Genomic DNA, 20,386 nt, shown 5'->3' on the forward strand with positions numbered 1-20,386 from the left:
CCCAGAGCCCAGGCCTTCCTGTCCTGTCCTGCCAGGGGCCAAGAGGACCCATTCCCCCAAATCACTGCACGTACCACTTGGGTCCCTGCATCACCATCCCTCTCCCCTCTCCCAGGCCCTTGCTGGGGCAACTCACCCCTGCCAGGCAGACGCCACGGAGCTGCCTGCTTCCCATGGGTGTTCCTGCTGCCCACAGATATGGGCAGCAACCGCTCTGCATGCGGCTACTGGAGCCCCCTGCACTTCTTGTAAGGGTGAAGGAAAGGGGCTCTGGCCCAGGCCTGGGAGGCAGGCAAGGCACAGAAAGAGCAGGAAACTCTGGCCGGGACTGCACACTGCTATGCACATCAAGGTTATCCAGGGCACTAACAGCAACAGCCATTTCAGGAGACCTCTCAGCCCTCCGGCTTCGGAGCAGAGGCAGACCTGGCGCGGGGCCCACGACCCCAATGCCGTCTGCCTTACCCCTTCCTCTGGAGTGCCTGGGCCTGCAGCCGGACCTTGCATCCAGCCCCGGTACCACCCTTCTCCCTATTTTACAGAAGAGGCCACTGAGGCCACAAAGCGAGCCAGGAGAGGGGGCAGGGCTGAAAAGCAGGAGGTCCCAAGAACCTATTCACTGCTCTCCTCACTAGCCGTGGTGGTTTGCTGGTGACAACAGGAAGCTGCAAACCCTCGGGCCTCCCCCTGCACCCATCAAAGATTTCCCAGGCGCCTCCAGCAGCCGGTACTGCCTTTCCCAGGGAGGGGGCAGATGCTTCCTCTTGCCAGGTCTGCCGGAGGCAGGTGGAGGAGGCCGGTCGGAGGGAGAAGTGAGATGCCATCGGGCTGTCGGCAGGCAGGAAACTCCCGTGCTGCCTTGCTCCGTCTCTCGGGGCTCCCTGCACTGATGTGGGGAGGAAGCTGGGGAGAGGTGTCACGTGGCGGAGCCAGGCTACACCTGCTCTCCCCCAGCCACAAACTCTGACCACAGCGCGGCGTGGTGATAGAAACAAAAGATCCCCCTGAGGTCAGGGACGTGGCTGGGCCAGCTCAGCCCCTGCCCCGGCCCCAGGGGACCTCGTGGCACTGCAGTGGGGCTGGGCTCCAGTAAAAAAGGATGAATTCTGCCCACTTGGTTTTAGCTTCTCAGGATTTAGCTTCTCAGCTACGCTCGTGAAACCAGAGCCCGACCCTCAGGGACTCGCTGAGGTCTCTCAAGGAGTCAGTGCCAGGGCACAGCCCAGCCCGGAGCTGGTGACCCAAGGCTCATCTGAGCGAGCAGGCACGTACCTGGGAGGCAGGTGCAGTCGTAGGTGGTGTCGCCGGTCTGGCGGCAGGTGCCACCATTTTGGCAGGGCGAGGGGTTGCAGGGCACGTAGAGGAGCTCACAGTTCTGGCCAGTGTAGGCAGGCTTACAGGAGCACTGGTAGGTCCCGACCTCGTTGGTGCAGATGCCGCCGTTCTTGCAGACGGGGGTCGAGAGGCTGCACTCGTTCACGTCCTGCTTGCAGTTGGCCCCGTGGAAGCCGGCCGTGCACTTGCAGATGTAGTGGGCCTCGAAGGGGACGCACTGCCCACCATTGGCGCAGGGGTTGGAGGCGCAGGGGTCAGCCTGCTGGCAGGTCTTACCTGGGGGCGAGCAGAGAAGATGGGCATGGGAAGGGCCCTTCTCGAGGCCTTTTGCACCGAGGAACCCCAGGCAGCTGCAACTCCAGGGCCCTGTCACCGCATCCCCACTAGAATCCACCATCAATCGAGGCCCGTTGCATTCGTTCATCCCTGCTCAGGCAGCACCCCAGCCGCAGCAGGCAGCCCGGGCACCTTGCACACACGTGGCAGACAAGCCTGGACACCAGCTAGGACCTACAACATCCATGCAAGGCACGCGACAACAGCTGCAGCCCTGGTTGCCTGTACCACAGCCTGCAGCTCCACGGCAGGGAGCAGATTTAGGTCTGCAAGCAGTGCCCTCGGGCAGTGAGATGCAAGGGGCAGCGCCCAGCATCTCTCTGCCAGGCCCCATTGCCCTTGATTAAGTAGCGGCCTCCAGGCTGCAAGGAGGGTCTTAGCAAGCAAGACGGGGGCTGTGCCAAACCCACGGCCCCCAGTCTCTGTGTCGAGGGGGGCTTGGCACTGAAGCTGCCCTGCTCTGTGCTGGGCTCCAACCCAGCCCCCCCGGGGCTCTGCTGACTCCTGGCCCTACCTGACCATCCGGGCGGGCAGCGGCACTTGTACTCGGTGAGGGTGAGAAGGTCGCAGGTGCCCCCGTTGCGGCAGGGGTTGTTGAGACAGGCGTTCTCCTCGGGTGTCAGGCACAGGCTGTCAGTGAAGCCCAGCCGGCACGTGCAGGTGTAGTCCACGGTGCTGCCACGCACGACGGGGTGGCAGGTCCCGGCGTTCTTGCAGGGGGAGCTGAGGCAGGGGTTGGGCAGCTGGCACCGCTCGCCCACGTGGGCAACATTACATCTGGGGAGAGCAAAGGACAGGGAGTCAGAGCCACCCGTGACCCCGAGACAGCAAGGGCACACTTCTCATCCCCAAATTCTCTGAGGCTAAGGCAATGGACTCGATGATCTCCCGAGGTCCCTTCCAGCCCTAATGTCTATGAAATCTATGAAATAGGGGAGCTCTTGGACGGGCCAGATACCCTAAGAGCCAAGGGTGGTCCGGGCTGTGTCGGCAGGTGCTGGAAGCACCCAGCCCTGGGCACGTTCCCTGGTAACTGCCAGGGCACAAAAAGTGAAGTCACAGCTGGACCCGTGACCCCAGAGGGGCATCTCCAGCCCGTAGCAGTGGATGAGGGATCTGCAAGGCGAGCGAATGCCCAGAAGCACTCTGCAGTGCTTGGGCACGGCGCAGCCTGCACCAGCTCCAAAGGACAAGGTGCTATTTTCCAGCAGCCGGACACCCAGACAAGCCCAGCTGCAGCCTCGAGGGGACTGAACGCATGCTGGTGATGCAGGAGACCGGAAGGAGGAAATGGTGAGCTCTGTCTAGCGGTTCCCACCCCTCATCTTGCTATCTAGCGACAAGGCTTTGGGGCCCCGCCTGGGACGGGAGTTTGCCCTTCCTGCTCCAGCCCTCGCCTGCAGCACCCAGCTGCCTTCTCTCAGGGTGAGCCCTGCATGCATGGTCACAGTTCCCTTCTCCCCCATCACATCCCTCTCTGGGCATCTCAGATGTCCCTTGTGCCCTGCATTAAGGAGAATTGGGGCCTGCAACCTACGGAGCTGCCAGCTCTCCAGAAGGCCTCTGGCTTCGCAGGAATTTCTTTCCCAGCCCCGCTGTGCTGACCCCACTCTGGTCGTTGCCACCTGTCCCCAGCATTTTCCAGAGTGCAAGCATGCCATAAATCACCCGGACTGCAAAGAGGGGAAGAAGGCCTTCCACCCCGCCTCGCCAAAGTGCAGCCAAGTAGATAAAAGCCTGGGATCAGCGAGAACTGCCCTTCCCAAACCACCCGAGCAGGGAGAACGGGGAAGAAAGGATGAACTCCAGCCCCTTGCCCTGCCCCCAATCAATATCCGAGATGTCAGGGGCTGTTTCTTAGGGGGAAACTGGCTGGGAATGCCAGCCTGCGAGCCAGATCCGCCAGGCACCGACACAGCTGATATCTAGGTGTGAGATGTGCTCCTCTCCAAGCAAGATCCCTCCCTATGCAGGGACAGCAAAACATGCTACATAAGCCCTGCTCTGAGCTGCATGCCAGCTCCTCTGCACGGGGCTGAATTTCACCCTAAGAGAGGAGGCAGGGATTCAAGAGCAGGCGCTAACCCGCCAGCTGCAGGGAGACAGCACCTTGCGCTGGCTCTGTGCTTTTCACTGGCAGATCTCAAAGGAGCTCAGGGACGCTACAGATGGGGGAATGGAGGCATGGAGTTTCCCAAGGTCACATCCACCCACGCCAGTGGCCAAGTGCTATAGGACCCAGGGGTACATGTACACACCACGATATCTACCCTTTCATGCACTGCAAAGTTTTAAAAGTCTTTAAAAGTCCTGAGACCCAGCCCAGTGCAGTGCAGACCCAGACATGCAGTTGCAGTGCATGAAAGGGTAGATATCGGTGTGTACGTGTACCCCTGGGTCCTATAAGCACTTGGCCACTGGCGTGGGTGGATGTGACCCAGTGGGCTGACAAGCTCTGAACAAGCCAGTCTGCAACTGTAAGACCCCAGCAGGGTTGGCACAGTGCTCACAGTGCCCTGTTTGGGGCACACTGAGCCCCTGCCCTTCCCTGAATTATGAGGCAGATCTGAAGATGCCCAGCCTCTGCCTGCTCTCAAAATGCCCACCTAGGCTTTCAGGGCCAGTCCCACTGTTGTCCAAAGGCTGTGGCCACTTGCAGCTAGAAAGGGGATGGGAAGGGACCGCTTCATCAGGGCTGTGTTGCTTTCTGGCAAACTGAGCACTCTGACCATGCATGGGGCAGTGCCTGCCTAAGTAATGCCAGCTACAACAACAGGACCCAGCCTAGCATCCCAGCGCTGCATGCACTCAGGTGTTTTGATGGAACAGGGCCAAGGAGGGCTGCAAAAGCCCCTGTCTCAGAAATGCTCTGGCTCTGTAAGGGGCCAGCCATTATCCTACCCTCCGCAGCATCCCGTGGCCCAGCAGCAGCCAGTCAGACCTGTCTCTCCCTCCAGTACACAAATCTCTGGGTAACAGGTGTGGTGGGGATATGCTTCCTCAGACATCCCTGGCTTTCTAAACAGCTGTCCAGATCCTCCTTGTAAATAAGCCCTTCCCAAAGTTATTCTCTGAACCAGGGGAGGGCCCTGCCTCCCAAACACAAGCCTGATCCTTATCTCTGCACAACGGCCTTTAAAAATAAAAGAAAAAGACCCATGAAATGGCCACTGGCTCGGCCATCTGTTACCAGAAGCCAAAAGGTCTGAGCCAACTGGCTGCTGGAAAAACAAGCCAGGTGCTGGGAAAGGGGAATGTGCTGCTCATGGAGAGCATTTACTGCCGTAGCACTGGGAAGGGAGGGGGTGAGGGGGGGAACGGTGGGGGGCCCTGGAGCAAGGAGGAGACAAGGGCCATGCAGCTTAGTCCCTCATGCTAAGCAGGCCCCTCAACCCCCCCCAGGATGCCATACGGGGCCGAGGAATGGGGCCAAGATCGCGCCCTAAGCAAAAGTGCGTATGGCTCTGCAGTCTCCAGACCTCCTTGGTGCCACGGGTTAACGCATACCCCGGGAGAAACCGTCTCTCCGAGGAGCCAAGGGGGTGGCTACAGTCCGCGCTGCCGGTGCAAGCAGGGGGTGGTAGAAAGGGAGGACTCTGGGCCAGCCCCTGCCCTCCCGCTGGCTCGTTCCTGCAGATGCCAGGGGCCACCTGGCTTTGACACATGCATTCCCCAGGGCTGCGCCTGGCCCCTGCTGTCCATGTCCACCTCCAAGGTCTTTCCTGCATCAGGTTATTCGGCAACAGTCAAGGGCATACCATAAAGACACAAGCCCTGGGGAAAGGGTTTGATTTCACAGGGTGGGTGGCCAGTCGCTGTTGCCCGCATACCTGGGCCCAGAGCTCAGGGAACTGGCTGGGCAAAGGGGCAGGTGGGCGCCTCTGCTTTCCTCCACCCCGTTCCTGGGCACCCCCCAGCACCCTTCCCTGGCCAGGTTTGCTCCCCTGTCGTGTCCTGCCTGACTTACAAGCTCCCTTAGGGACGAGTGGGATTTCTGGGCACTACTGTGCACAAGCTAAATTGTCACCAACAGGCACATTCAGCAGCTCCAAGCTGCCAGGAGCCTCCCATCTGCAAGAGGATGGAGGATCAGGCCCTTAGAAGCACCCCGAGCTGAACCACCTTCCCCTCCCGAATACAGGACCGCTCCACGAAGCCCTGTCACGACACAGCACCAGAGTCCCGGTCAGACCAGAAGCAGCCCAAGAGTTTAAGAAACACCGGCCGATTCCTCCAGCGACTCGGGGCCGCTTGAAAACCCAGGGGCCCGGGAGCCACTCGAACGGCAGAGAGAGGCAGGAACTCATCGAGAGCTTGCATCCCGCCGTCCCCCCCTCCTTTTTTAACCCAATTCTGCTGGCATTGTTGGGGCTTGTGTGAGAATTTGTCAGGATTCGGAGACATTTTGAGTTAATGAGATGGCATTATCCCGGCCAAATGAAAAAGAAAATGTGTATAATAATAAATCAGGGCATCTGCTGGACACACAAAGGGCTGTGCAGAGCAGGTGTGCATCTTAATGAGGGGACGGCAGCTGCTGCGTGCCCCGCCGGCCAATAAACTGCCAGGGCTGCCTGGGGTGGGCAGGGGGGGCGCAGCTCGGGGAGCGGCGAGAGAAGTGGACTTCTGGGTGGCTGCACTGCATCCCTGCGCTGGGGAATTCAAACAGGCTGGGTCTGAAGCCTGCTGTTCTGATGAGAGGGGCCTTTGTGCCGTGCTCCCCTCCTCTCCATCCCAGAGGGCCGGCGGAGGCACGCCGAGTGTAAGCTGCTAACGTGTGCAGTCATCTGTTAAAAAACCACCATTTTTTCCTCCCCCCCCACCACAGCCACCCCCGGTTTTTTTTCTCTCTTTCTTTTTCTTTTTTTAAACAATCCTCCGAGCTCTTGCAGTTGCTTGCAACAAGTGTCGAGAAGCCTCGGCCGCGTTCAGCCTGGCCAGGAAGAGACAAAAACCCCGATGCGCTGCGTATGAAAGAGAGAGAGGGAGGAAAATGAGGAAGGGGGGAGAAAAGAAAATAGACGGTCGCTAGGAAAAGGCTGTGAAACAGTCTCCGGCTTGCCTAGCGGTGCCTTCATGTGCACGACTCCCGCGGTGCCTCAATGGGGCTGGCAAGGGGGGGTGGAGGATTTTGTAGCTCAGGATGGACTGAATTGCAGCGACCAATTCATCCTAAGAGTCATCTTGGAAACTAGCTTCCTGCTACCGCCAGCCGCCCTCCCCTTGGCACTCAGCTCGGTCCGGGGGTGACTGCATCAGGAGGGATTTTGGTCTTGCTGGTGCCCGGTAATTCTGCAACTGGGATTCTGCACCGTGCGTGGCGGGGCCGGGTCAGGATTTTTAAATAAGGCTTACAGGAAAACCCCTGGGAGAAGAGCCCACCCACACAATTAGCTTTCAGACCATTTCCAGTTTCGATTCTTGTTAGCAGCATCTCAAGATGCCGGGGCCAGACAAATTCAGGCCAGAAATGTCACAGGGTTTTGAAAGCGGGGGTGTTAATTAGCGTACCTTGGGGCGCGAGAGCGCCTGTCATCGGCAGACCTCAGCTCAAGTTTCGATGTGCTGCTAAAGGAGCGGCTCTGGCTCCATCGGCAGTTCGGGGCTTGATGCAGGAGCCACCTGATGCAATCCAGGGGCCTGCGACAGGCAGGAGGTCAAACCAGAAGGGTCCCCGTGGGTCCTAAACCTCTACGGAAACTAATACCGTGGAAATGCTCGAGGGTCTCTAAAGCTTACGCAGCTCATTCTCAGCCAGGACATGTCTCGGCTTAGATTACTACCAATACTGTAGATCATTAGCAGTGCGGGAAGGTTTGACACTACAGAAAGTTTTAAACCCCGTGGGTTTTCACACTCTTGGTTTTTACCTCAGCGTTTTTCCACACAGAGAACAATAAAGCCACCGTCACAACCCATTTATTGTCAAACTCACTTTTGGGCCCTCTAGCACTTGCAAACGCTGCCCAGTGGGGCTCGAGTTGCTGGATTTGGGTTTTCACCTTGGAAGTTTGGTGGAAACTTGTATGTTGCTCGCAGGTTTTTTTTTTGTTTTTTTTTTTAAAGCTTGTTTGCAGCAATCAGAGACATTCTGGCCCGCGATTCAGCACCGAGCACCTGTTTCAGTAAAGCATTTACCTCCTTGGCCCGTGTGAGAAGCTCAGCTTTGAAAGAGGGAATGGATGCAAGGGAAGAGGCAGGACAAGAAAGCCCTGGTGGTGGGAGCATCTTTGAATTCTTTCTTGTTGCAGCAGGTACTTCCAGGCACAGACAGAGAGGGGATAAAAAATACCAGTAAAGCCAGTTTTTAGCAAAACCCAACCAAACAAAACCTGCCTGGCATTGTTCCTGCTGAAATCAATGCAATGGCCCAGGTTCACGTTACAGCGACTTAGACCCATTCAGGGCTCCACACAAGACGCAAAGACCCATCTGCCCAGATCCAATTGCAGGATAATGGCCTAATTCCCTGCAACTGCTGAATCTGAACAATCAAAACCAATTCAGGGGAAGAAAGAGAGAATCTCAGTGTGTCTCTCTCTCAAGACTGGAGGCAAGCTGATGCCATTCCCATCTGCCGTCCAGGGGAAAACGTCTCAGGTTCAGGCAATAAAACCTCTCTCGAATTAAGCCGATTTCTTCCACAAGCCACAGAGTAAGGGGGGGCAGCGTTTTCTCCGGCTCGCTGGGAATCCGGAGCGACTCTGACCCCCCTGCCTGGTTTTCACACACTTGCAGAGGGTCCCGAGTGCAGTCTGCAGCAGTATTTCACAGCCCCTGACAAGCAAGTCACTTTGTCACCGAAAGCCACCAGCTTCTGCGGGCTGCAAGCCCCAATCTGTGCAACCGAGTGACACGGCTCACGCGTGTAAGCAGTTGCAGGGCCAGATCTTAAAAACAGGAGGGAGGAACGCTGCAGCGAATGGGAACTATAGGCCGGGTACTCGGGATTTCACCCAGAGCCTGGTGCCTTCCCTCCAGCGCCAGCTCTTGCTAGTCCGGGAGGAGCTGAGCATCTCAGCCCGCATTACAGAGAGTCCCGTTTCTAGTCCTTGCTCGTCCAGAGGAAAACTCAAGGCGTGGTTCAAGTGCAACCTTGCAGCTCCAAAGCCAAAAGACAAATCAGACCACATGTATACGGGCAGCGGCACGGTTCGCTTCCCTGGGCTGTACTGGCAGCCCTGCCCTTGCTGTGTCGCAGCACCTCTGGGAGAGGAGCATGGCGTGCCCCGTGACAAAAACCAAGCACTGGAGCCAACCCGGGGTCCTACCTGGATGTTCTGGGCTCCACATTTTAAAAAAGACATGGGGAAGTCAGAGAGCCCAGAGGCAGGCAATAAAGATGATCAGGGGCTTGGAAGGCAAGTATTACAAGGAGAGGCTGAAGGAGCCGGGTGCCTAAGAGGGGACACGACAGCCGCCTTCAATACTTGAAGGCTGCCACAAAGAGGAGGGAAAGCACCTTTCACTCTTGCCACAGAGGGGAGGATGGAGACCAGTGGCTTCAAGTTGCAGCAAAGTAAGTTTAGACGGGATATTCGGAAAAACTTCTTCAGCGTGAGACTAGCGAGGCAGTGGAATAGATGCCTAGGGAAGCCGTGGACTCCCCGTCACTGGAGGTGTCCGAGCAGACGTTGGGCAGGGATATGACGTAGGTGTAGCTAAGCCTATTTAATACCACGGGTGTTTTCCATACTTCTCCCTGTCATGTTTCTGCCATACTTGTCAGGGAGTTTTTAATCCTCCCCAGGGCACTGGGCATTGGGTGGAGCTAAGGCTGGGGACTGGGGTGTGCCAATTCTCCTGCTAGGAGCAAAGCTGGAGGTCGCAGCCTCGAGGGTCTTGACCAATGCCATATCCGGGGTCAGGAAGGAACGGTACCCCGTGGTCAGGGGGTTTCACCTCCCTCCAGAGCAGAGGGCATGGCTCTCCACCTGGGATCTCTCGAGCGTACACTGACATTTCAGCGAAGCGCAGCACTGGCCGCGTGGTTCCCCGCGGCAGGTTCGGGTGTTAGGTCTGTGCGGTGTCGGGGTTGAGGGTCGTCTTAGGTAGTTGTTCGGGGGGTTTGCACAGGGCCGACCCTGCCTCAGGCAGGGGGTGGACGAGACGTGACCGCTGGAGCTCCCTTCCAGCCCCACTGCTCGAGACTTGCCTTTGCTGCCCCCGCTCTCCGCAGAGCTCGTCCTGGCACTACCCTCAGCCTCGTAGGAGCTAAGCGAGTCCAGGTTACGCATTAGCTCTCAAGCACTAGAAAACAAATCACGGGCGAAGGACTGAGCCAGCCCAGCACTTCCCCAGCCCCTGGCTCCTCGCTGAAACGACTGCAGGTTCATCGCCAATTCTAGGACCTCGGCGCTTCACCGGGAACCTCATCAACACATCACCGGAGATGCGTCCTGTTCCCAAATCAAACAGGAACACCTAAAAATACCAAGGCTCTCCCCTCCCCACCCATCCAAGCAAGCCAGCTGCTGCAAAACATTTCCATTTACTCACTAACCTCGCAAAGAGGCGTCAAATAGTTCAACTTGAAGCGTGCACCAGGCAAGGGCAACCTGAGAGCCGCCCCTTCTGGTAGCAGCCCGGACCCAGGGAGGCTTTGGGAAAGGAGGAAGAAGCCTGGCTGACATCCCATGGGGGCGAGGGATGGGTGATAAGGGTGCCCCTAAAATCCCCTTCATATTTCAGGAGCTATCTTCAAACCCATCCACGCCCAATGAGACTGATGTTATCGTGTGGGACCGACTGAAGCAAGGATAAGACCTAAAGGAACGCAGATAAGACAGCCATCTCCCAGCCCACACAGACATGCTGATGCTACGCCGGGTCTGCCATGGGCGTCAGCGGGCACGCGGTGGTGGCGTGGTACAGCTGAGCGCCTGGCTCTGGTTTCCTCTTGGCATTCAGCAAGGTCACAAGGAGGCCGAGGGTTCAAGTCCCACGACAAGGTGCGGGGTCAAGTAGGTCCGTCCTTTACCCTTCCTTTAGGCCACGCTTCTGCCACATTTTCTAGACACAGTTTTCCGCGTCAGAGAAGGGGGTGGCATCCATGCAGCAACGCATCCGCGCATCTCCACGTGCTTTGGGGAGCAGGGTACCACGACTGCCCCCTTAATGCAGAAAGGGGAAGAGACTTGTTCAGAGGGTTACGGGGTCAGAAACTCCCGTCTCCACACTCCCATATCATACTCTGCCCCTCCTGGCCCGTGCTCGCTGGCTGCATCTACCCCAGGCTTGGGCAGACCTCAAACAACAGTGAAAGCTTGCGGCAGGCCACTCCTATACCTACTGCCCATACAACTGTGTGGAATCACTTGTGCACCGATGGGGAACTGCTTGGGTGCCGTGACACACAAGTATGCACACACGCACACGGGTGCCAACCGTGTGCAGAACAGATGCACACAAAGCAGTTGCAATAGGGGCACATCAGGGGACAGCAGGCACAACTCCGCTGGAGCTAAATGACTTGCAATTCCCTACATCGGGTGTCAGCGCGGCCCCTGGAGCATCGCAGCCCGGTTTCGGCGAGAACGGCGGCGAGTCAGTCACAAGACAGGGGAGAGCCCAGCACAGCCCCCGGGGCCCAGAGCGGCCGGCTGCCAAAGTCTCTTCCGTGTCTGTTGTTCGACAAACAGCGCCTTTCCCTTTGTTCCCCTTTTTCAATATTTCCACTGTGCTGGGCTTTCCCCCACCCGGCCAGCAACAGGTTTTGTCCCCCACACGCTCTGCCTCTATAGAAATGCAGCCACTGAAAGCATCTTCAGGCAGATGTTTCTGTGACCTTTCCCCCCCGGCTAATTCAGAGTTTTGCTGTTTTCCTTTTGGTGCTAAGCTGCCATCTGCCACTGCAGGGACAGATGACAACCCACCACCCTCCTCTGCTCACAGCCTCCCAGCCCCAAAACAGAGCTGGTGGGAGAGGAAGCCCAGAGCAGGCTGCTGAGAAATGCCCAGCAGCAGCCCCCAGCAATGTGCACCCTCCACAGTGGGACCCCTCGCCTTCCCATCACTGCTGGCGGGTAGACGGGCAGGTGGGTGCAGTACAATCAGCAAGGGGCTTGCTAAATCCCCCCCGCTCCAGCCTGCATCTGCCAGCATCACTGCAGCAGAGACCCAACAAACCACCAGCCTTCCTAGCATGAGATGCTTCCCTTCGGTTGCCAGGTGAAGACCCCTGTGCCCTGTCCCTGCCCCTCGCTCAGCGCCTGGTCCTGAGACAAGCTGGGCACTGCTGCCTCCGCTAAGTGTCTCCAGGACTTGGCCCCTGGGCTGAAGTGGGCTCAGATGGCAAACTCTCGCTGTGGGAGCTGGATGCATGGGAAGCATCGACGTCCTTGGCATGAGCTCCACGTCCCAGACACGAGCTCAAGCCGGCAGTCAAGGAAGCAGCAAGCGAGCCTCGTTTCATCCAGGGTGCCCCACTGGCTGCAAGGCAGCAGAAGCTGGTATGTCTGCATTGCAGCTGGTGGAGACGTCCCCAGGCCAGCTCGGGGGCTTGTGGGGAGCACAGCCACAGCAGCAGGGAGCTCAGCACGTGCTAACCCCTTGGCTACGTACCATGCTTCTCAGCTGGGCAGCGCCTGCCAGGGAAATACCATGACCACCAAGGTGGTTTTCCTACTGGCAGGGGAAAACCATGGATGTGGCAAGGGGTAGCACCTTGACCAAGGTAATGCACAGCTTACCTCCCACTTTCACTTCCAGTGGGAGGATCTCGGCTACACGCCGACTTTATGGCCATGGGAGACTCCCCCCCAGCTTGCTCCTGCGGCCACACAGCCGAGAGCAAGCAAACCCCGAGGGCATCCAGACCCCAAGTCTCTAGGCTTGGGCCTGCACGTAGGATGCCCGCCAAAGGATCTGGCAGTATCTGAAGTCCCAGACAGGGGTGGAGGATGCTTGGGGCCACATCTGGTGACTGAATGACTCGCGTGGATTTGGAACCGATTTGGCTGATTTGACTTGGGAAATTAAAAAAAAAAAAAAAAAAAAAAAATCAATCAATCACTCAAAAAATACAAAAGCTGGGCAGCACAGCCACGCTGAGCTCTGGATTGCTGCGGCTATGCCGGGAGCGGCCCCTGCAACTGGCCGGCACAAAGCGAAGCCGGGAAGGTCTGCGCAAGCTGCAGGCGTGGACGTACCTCCGCTCTCGTCCAGGGGCCTTCAGCGTGGCAAGGGGCAGGGAGAGCTGGGGGGGGGCGGGGAAGGCGGGTGCCTCCCCCTGCCAGGCATCCAGGGACCTGCTTATCTCTGACACCATCGCTGGAGTAACCTCTTCCTAACCCTCATCTGCGGGAAACAAACTGCCCTGCTTGTTTTCCCCAAGGTGAAAGCACCGTGGGAAAGCAGAGAAAGGAAGGGTCGTATCTCTAATTAGGGCCTGCCTCTGAATTAATTAGTGGGGCCGGGAGTTTCCCAGTAAACACTCCCAGGTGTCTGCAGGTGACAGGACTCTGCTCCGCAGCTGGCATCTGCCACAAGCTGCCAGCCCCTCCTGCTCCTCAGCTGCCTGCTTCCAGGTGCCCTGAAGCCCCACGGATTGCAGGTGCCCTCCTGCACTCCAGGTGCTCTGGTAGAAAAAGGTCCCCGGTCACCATCTTATGCAGCTTAATGATTGACCTGTCTACACCAAGCGCCTGGGTTCAAAGTCTACAGCCAGACGTACTCACCAAGTAATAAAAGCAGCACTATCACCTGCCCTAGAAACACATCAAAACTCTAGGATGCAGGAATTGGGTCCTCCATTTCCAAGGGACGGCGGGGACAAGTCAGTGCCATGGGGGGCTGGACCTACGGCAGGTCTCCCAGGCTCTGCATTGGCAAGAGAGGAGGTCTCCAATGTCAACCGCAGGTGAGCCCTGCTGCTGTGCGAAGGGGACATCTCTGGCTGCATCAAAGCTCTCAGTCCTCAGCCATTTCTACATGCAGCTCTCAATCCTCAGCCAGCTTTTCCCATGGAGGACCGCTCTGGGTGCCCTGAACGTAAATCACGGTCAAAGCAGCATCTGGGCATCCTTGTTATGGTTTCCATCACTCCCTCTGCTGGCTCTCTCAACGTTGCCTCACCTGGGAGACACGGCAGAAATCATGCACCTGCAAGCTGGGAGCTCTGCTTCTACCCAGCCAGCATGGAAAGTCGTGTCCTGCCTAAAACGCATCTGTAAACCAGGCAACGACAGCCCCAAGCAAACCCAGGCAGATTTGGACAAAGTGGTCCGTGCAAATCCGGGCACAAGACAAAGTGGCCAATGCAACTGGCCGGCCTGGGGCTGCAGAGCCGGCTCCATCACCCCCTGGATCCCTTGTCCTTCCACCCAGTGGAAGGCAGCGGGCAGGCATCCATACAAACCAGTTCATTCAAGTCCGTTAGCGCTCCGATAGCAAGAATAACTGTCCTTACTACGCCCCTGAACAGGAACTAGACCAGACATCTTGCAAATGCTGCTCGACATACATAAAACAGCTCTCTGGCCCAAGCCATTCCTGCAGTTCTTACTAGAAAGCACACGCAGAGCCGAGTTATCTGTTCAGTTATGCTGCTGGCTTCGTGGCTGTTGAATCCTCTCACTGGGGGCACAGGCACAGGAACCAAGCCGCGTGCCTCTCCGTTTGAATAAACCCTGGGCTGTTCTGCTACGGGACTGGATGTTACGTGGGCACTGATCTCGACGGAGGCTCCTCAATGCAAACAAAGTGCCAATGACACAGGGAAGCTCCTCTGGGGGCCAGGGAGGCAGGGTGGCTTTCCCCTGCTCCATTTGGTGTCCTGGCTCACCTGCTGTTCACGGAGGGAGAAAACGCCATTCGTCTGCGAGACATGCCCAGCAGCATAGCAAGGGCCCTCGCAGGGCCTGCGCCCGCTTCGGCGGTCACCTCCGACCCCCGTGAGGAGTGCCGTCGGGGGCTACACCTGCGATCGCCGCCTACATGGCAGCTTGGCATCCATGCGTCAGCGGAGCTGATCTTGGAAGCCTCCCATCAGCTTAATTACAACCTGGAAATGGAGGTGGCAGCCAGAAACACTGCAGACAGAGCAAGGGATGCTAGCTCAGCCCTTCCTGCTGCTAGGAGCCAAAGGAGCAAATAGGTCCCAGTGGAAAAGCAAAGAGCAAGAGCGGGTCAGGCAGGGGGACACGATCTCTCTGTCTCCCCTTTAGCCTGATGCATCCTTTTTGGGCCTGCTTTCCAAGCCTGGGTGTGCAAACCAGGCCCCCGCTGATCTGGGCACTGCCTGCCGGTGGAAAGGAAAGACGGCTTTGGCGTGCCGCCCTCCCTCAGCCCTTCTGGGACAGCGGCCGGTTTCCAACCCTCCCTGCCCCAGCCGGGCTCCGACAAGGATGCTTTCTAGGGATTATCCTCACCCACCAGGCAGGGGTCACCAGGACCCAGGGGACCAAGGACAGCAAAGGCACTGGGCAAGGACTCAGCAGCTCTGACACACTCTCTCCAGCCTGCTTGTGCCCATCTGCCCTTCCTCTTCCTCGTCCATTGAGGCCGTAATATCCTCGAGGCAGAGACAGCGTCATACCTCTGCCCCATCAGGGCTTCAGTCTTGCTGGGGACGGGGAGCTGAGACCCAACCCTCCTACAGATGCCCCTGGCGAGGGCAGGCCAGCGGGACGCCCTCGTGCAGACTGCCTCCTCGTCCTCCTACCTTGAGCTAAAGGCACAGTCTAGTGCAGCACGTGGGGGTGATGTGAGCAAAGCCTCCCTCTTTCGGAGCCACAAAAGCCCGAGGCTGGACAACAGCTGAGGGGGCGAAGGGTCTCATGCATTGCTCCGAGTTTCTCCTGGGAGAGGTTTTGCACTGAAATCGGAGGGTTTTCCGACCAAGCCTTCCGGGCACTTGGCAGTGGTCGGGATCCGGCGAGGCTGCGGGGTTGGGGAACGGCAGGACGCCTCGCTCCGACGCCTGCTCCGCACAGACCGAGCCCAGAGCGACCGGCGCTCCCCGAGAGCCCATCTGCAGGCTGCATCGCGCCGGCGGGAGACTGTGAACGCGCGGGGCAGACAAAGCGCCCGTTTCAAACCTCGCTCCCTTTTCCATTCCCCCTCCCTCCGGCTGCTGGCGAGCACAAAAGAGCACCCTCCAAACGCCAGGGTCGGGCCGGGAGAGGCGTCGCACAAGCACGGCGAGGCCGGAGAGGCGTCGCACAAACACCTGCCTCTTTAAACCAACCACACCGCTTCTGTTCAAGCCCAGCTCTCTTCTGGGGAAACATAAGCCCTTGCTCATAATGAGGATGACACGGCAGGCTTAGGATTGGGTTACTTTGAAACTTCACCTGCAGTTTTCACAGTGGTTTCTGGCTTATGCATCCGTTGAAAAACTGAACAATCATTGCTGTAGGTTCCCAGGATAGCAAGAGGCAAGGGAGAGGGGAGGAGGGGGAGGGAGAAAGGTGTCAGAAGAGACAGGTCAAGAGTTAGAAGCCAATTCAGTGGTGCTGGATAATCCTGGACAGCCTTATGCACATTCAAGCCTTTCAACAAATCCTTAAAGAAATTAAGTGTGTAAAGAAGAATAGCCGGGGACAAGGAATCAAAGGATAACAGGACGCAGGGCCTGTCACTCCTCGGTCACGGGTTCAAATCCCAACCAGCTAGCTACAGGCGATCAGCTACAGGCTGTCACCGGCTGACGGGGAGGGCCAGGGGTTTGCACAGCCCTGGGCTGGGGGGATACTGCTCCAAAATTGTCTTTCCTAATCTCCGTTTGGAGAGGGGCCCTGGGGCACAAGGTTTGAGGCCCACGGAGACCTGGGCCTGGAGGAAGCCTGAAAGACCGAGTCCGTGGCTCTCTCGGGGGCCATGGGCTGAGCCCCTCGCACATCCATTTACAAAAGGAAAATAAAAGCAGGAAACAACACAAAGCCACGGCACTTCATCCTGCCCAGCACCCACTCCGCAGATATGTTTCTCCTTTGTTTCTCCTTGCAGCTAGGACGAAGGAACCGGCTCCGGGCTTGGGTCACCCCGGCTCCCAAACCCAGAGGCGCAGATTTGCTCCTAGCAGCCCCGGGCTCCAGGGACTCCCTGGCAGGACTTCCTCCTGTGGCATGCCTTCGCCACCTCCGCCTCTTCCAACTGCTGAATCTCACCAACCCCGGCAGGGAAAGAAAATTCAAAGCAAACAACAACGTGGGAACCGCGGCTGCTGAACAACCACGCTAAATTGAACCAGTCCCTTTTGCTTTAAATTCCCACCCGTGCAGAGTTTATTAAACACTCCAGGATGCCCGCTAGGTTTAAAAAAAAGAGTAATGACAGAGGTTGGCTAAACAGCAAGTTATGAGTGACAGAGGTTTATAGAAAGCAGGCAGCAGCATCTGCAGTCTTTTTTTTTTTTAATTAAACGCCAAATTGCACTCTGCAGGCTTTGAAGTTTGTCTTACCTAGCCCATGCCACCTAATTGAGATTTAGGACAGACTTGAATCTGAAAGCAACCAAAAGCAATTCCCAGACCCACAAATGTTTATAAGGAAGGAAACAGAAGGAGATGAGGGCTGCTGTTCTTCCCTGCAGAAGAAGAGGGGGTGGGGGGAAAAAAAGTCTTGGGTCATTTTGTAGGCAGACGTTAGCCAGGATTGTTTTGGAATCAAAGTTCCCATTGTAATGAAAAACAATATAATCCAATTACCAAGCAAAGTGTCCCAGCTATTCATCAATGATGTTAGATGACTACCTGGAAGTAATTTTCCTTTCAATGGGATGATGAGTCCTGGGGATTCATTCACAATACAAAATGTAGACTGACTAATGAAAAGGCCAAGAGAAAAATCACTGAATTCCCACCCACAAGAGTGTGCGCTACTACTTTTCCTGACAATTTTCTATCACATCCTCTGCCAGCATAAATCTGCAGAGTACTGCTGTTGCTGATGAAGACAACATCTCTCTTCATCAAGTGTTTTCCTACCTTATTTGCACTTTACCCATGTTGCAAGAAAACCCCCAAGCCTAAGGAATGCTCTGGCAATGTTTAATGGAAGATTAAATTAATTTAATCAGGGATCCTTCACTCTCAGCGCCTCTGAAACAAAATGCTTTTGGCAACATCGGATGTAAACACACTTCTGATGCAACCTCCCCTCCGAAAAAAAGAGTCAGGGCTTAATGTGGGGTCCTGGATTGACTTTAACTGATCCCCTGGCCTGGCCTGCCCAAAGAGCAGGGGCATAGACCCTTCTGTGGGTTCATTTGGGAAGAGTGAGGGCCTAATAGTCAGCCAAGTTGTCCCTGTTAATGTTAATTATATGACTAAGGCCAGCTTGGGTGGTCAGAGGTTACAGGATCAGGCTGATAACTCGATTACACATGGTCTAACTTTAATATATCACTCAAGAGCTTGACCCACACAAGCTGGCCATATGGCTTCCCAGGCAAAGTGCAACATGAGAAAACAAGAGCATTGCACACTGTTCAAGCATTGGCTTTCAGCACAAGTTCTCACTGGCCATTCATGCCCCTGAAACGTTAGTACGGTGCAAGAATTTTTTGCATTAAATGTACCAGCATTCGTGGTAGAGGTGATATCTTTTATTACACCAACTCGATTTTTGCAAAAACATTTCTTTAGTTGGTCTAATAAAAGATATCGCCTCTACCACAGGTTCAGATTCCTTTCGCCTCTAGACCAATACGGCTGCAACCTGGATACCCGATGTCTTAAATGTTGAACATTAAAAAACAAAAAACCCCCCCAAAAAGCAATGTTGAAATTTGGATAGGGCAGGCAAACATTTTCAGAACCATCCCCGCGATGCTTTTACTTCTTTCTCCACTAGCTCTAGAAATCATTAATCTTGGAAATTTCCGTCTCACTGGGCCGTATGTGCTGTGGCTTTTCATGACCTATATTATCATCATTCAACGCCACTTGCAAAGTTCACACTTCTCTGAGAATTAAGCGACCGGCAGCCATCACCCCAGGAGAGCCAAGTGAGAAGGTGCCCCTGCTTGGCCTGGACCCAGGAGGATCCTCGTGCCGGCCGAGCCAAAGAACCGCGGCACGAACTTCAGCGCTGGCCATGCCACCATGTCACCAAAGGGGGAAATGGGCACTCCATTCGTTTCTTTTCTTTTTCCATATTCACTCCACCTACATTTTGGGCGGACGTTGAAACCGTCTGATCTCCATATATGACAGAGTCCCACGCAGAACACACTTGACCTCTAAAACATAAAACCCCGAAGTGAGATCTGAGCAGTCACTGAGAGCTGCATTCGGTCCCGACTGATAAAAAGGACGACGGTGGCATTTTCAAAAGCACGTACATGCCCACGAAGCACAGGGCCCGCTGTGAGCTGGTGCGACTTGTGCGAAGTCGCAGGCTGCTTTTGAAAGTGCCAGCACTTGTCTGGGGAAGTGAAATAAGCTGCAGAAATAAGGAGAGACACAGAGAGCAAGAATGCAAGAGGAAGACACGGGTCAAACTTCTCTCTTCCCAGAAGCCCAGGGGGAAGCTGTATTTTTTAAGAGTGCAGAAAAAAAAAGCCCTTAAAATAGTTATTTGGCAACAAAACCCTCCCTCGCTGAACAATGTTGGAGCGATTATAAATACATTCAAAAAGACGACCGTTTCCTCTGGGCCTGATATGTTGGTTGTTGTCCTGTTTAACCAAGGAAACAGTAAGTGCGGGGGGAAGACTGTGGCTTCTACACCTTTTGCCTGCAAAAATCCCTGTGTCAACATGAAGCCTTATTGACTGAGACCAGACAATAGGGAAGTCTCTGCCCTCCGGCAGCTATCCCACATTCTTCCGCAGCGCTCCTTAGAAACCCACCTTTTATTAGGAACAGCAGGCACCGTGAAGGGGCCGTCTGTCGCCCTGCCTTTTGACTCGGAGGCCTGTGTCTAACATTTTAATAGCAGCCAGGGGCCGGAGAGAGGGTTTTCTCGCCCTGCTCCCTCTTCTCTTTCCTCCAGCGTCATTCCTGCGCAGGGTCACCCACCCCATCCAGCAACTGTCACGGTCCTTTCCTCTCCACCCAACCAAACTAACAGGTTTCTCCCCCAAGGGTTCAGGCTGCGAGAGGACAGAAGAGTTTAGGCCTGGGCAGCGGGGCCGAGCAGCTCTTCGGGGCAGGACGAGATCTTTCTGGCACAGCTGGCGAAGCTATTAAACTGGTTTCTGAGCTTCTCGGTTGGGAGGGTCAGATTCATCTGCCGTGGAAAACGGACCTGTCTACTACTTGGCGTGCAACACACCCACCCGCAACCACGCAGAGGCCAGGTTTGGGCAGCCGGTCATCGTCCACGCTCCCAGCCCAGCGGCTCTGTGCAGCAAGCACTAGATGCAGCCGTAAAGGAACCCGCCTCGTGGCCCTGCAAGGTGTTGGAGACATTAAGAGAGACACGACCAGCACGACCCCTTTCGCTCCGGCGGTCACGGCGGGAAACTCACGGGACTCTGACAAAGCGAACGGCGCAAATGCCGAAGGCTCCTTTTGTAACCTGTCCTGGGGACCGTCTTGGGTGGACACAAGGAGTGCCGTATTGCAGCCTGCGAGGGACTTGATGGGTGATGCTGTGGCCTTTCGCTCTTAGGGTCACAGCATGCCCCAGAAACGCAGTCAAAAGCACTAAGCCAACGATTCTGGTGCTTGTAGGATGGAGATGTAGTGAGGAAGACCACACCGGCAATTCAGAAGCCATAAGTGTGGGGTCAGAGAAAGAAGGATCCACCCTCCGGTACCTCTAA

General features: G+C 56.2%; 1 protein-coding gene across 1 annotated transcript in view; it reads right to left on the reverse strand.

Annotated features, from left to right (window-relative positions):
* The window catches only part of NOTCH1 (notch receptor 1), a 63,892-nt gene that overhangs the window by 29,374 nt on the left and 14,132 nt on the right, over positions 1-20,386 (reverse strand). Inside the window, exons 3-4 of the mRNA XM_090021306.1 lie at positions 2,186-2,448; positions 1,273-1,611 (exon numbers count right to left, since the gene is read on the reverse strand). Coding sequence (XP_089877432.1) covers positions 1,273-1,611; positions 2,186-2,448 — 602 coding nt within the window. The remainder of the gene's footprint in view (positions 1-1,272; positions 1,612-2,185; positions 2,449-20,386) is intronic.

The sequence above is a fragment of the Crocodylus siamensis genome, chromosome 11 (genome assembly GCF_052110815.1).
Source record: "Crocodylus siamensis isolate JL-2025a chromosome 11, ASM5211081v1, whole genome shotgun sequence".
NCBI lineage: Eukaryota > Metazoa > Chordata > Crocodylia > Crocodylidae > Crocodylus > Crocodylus siamensis.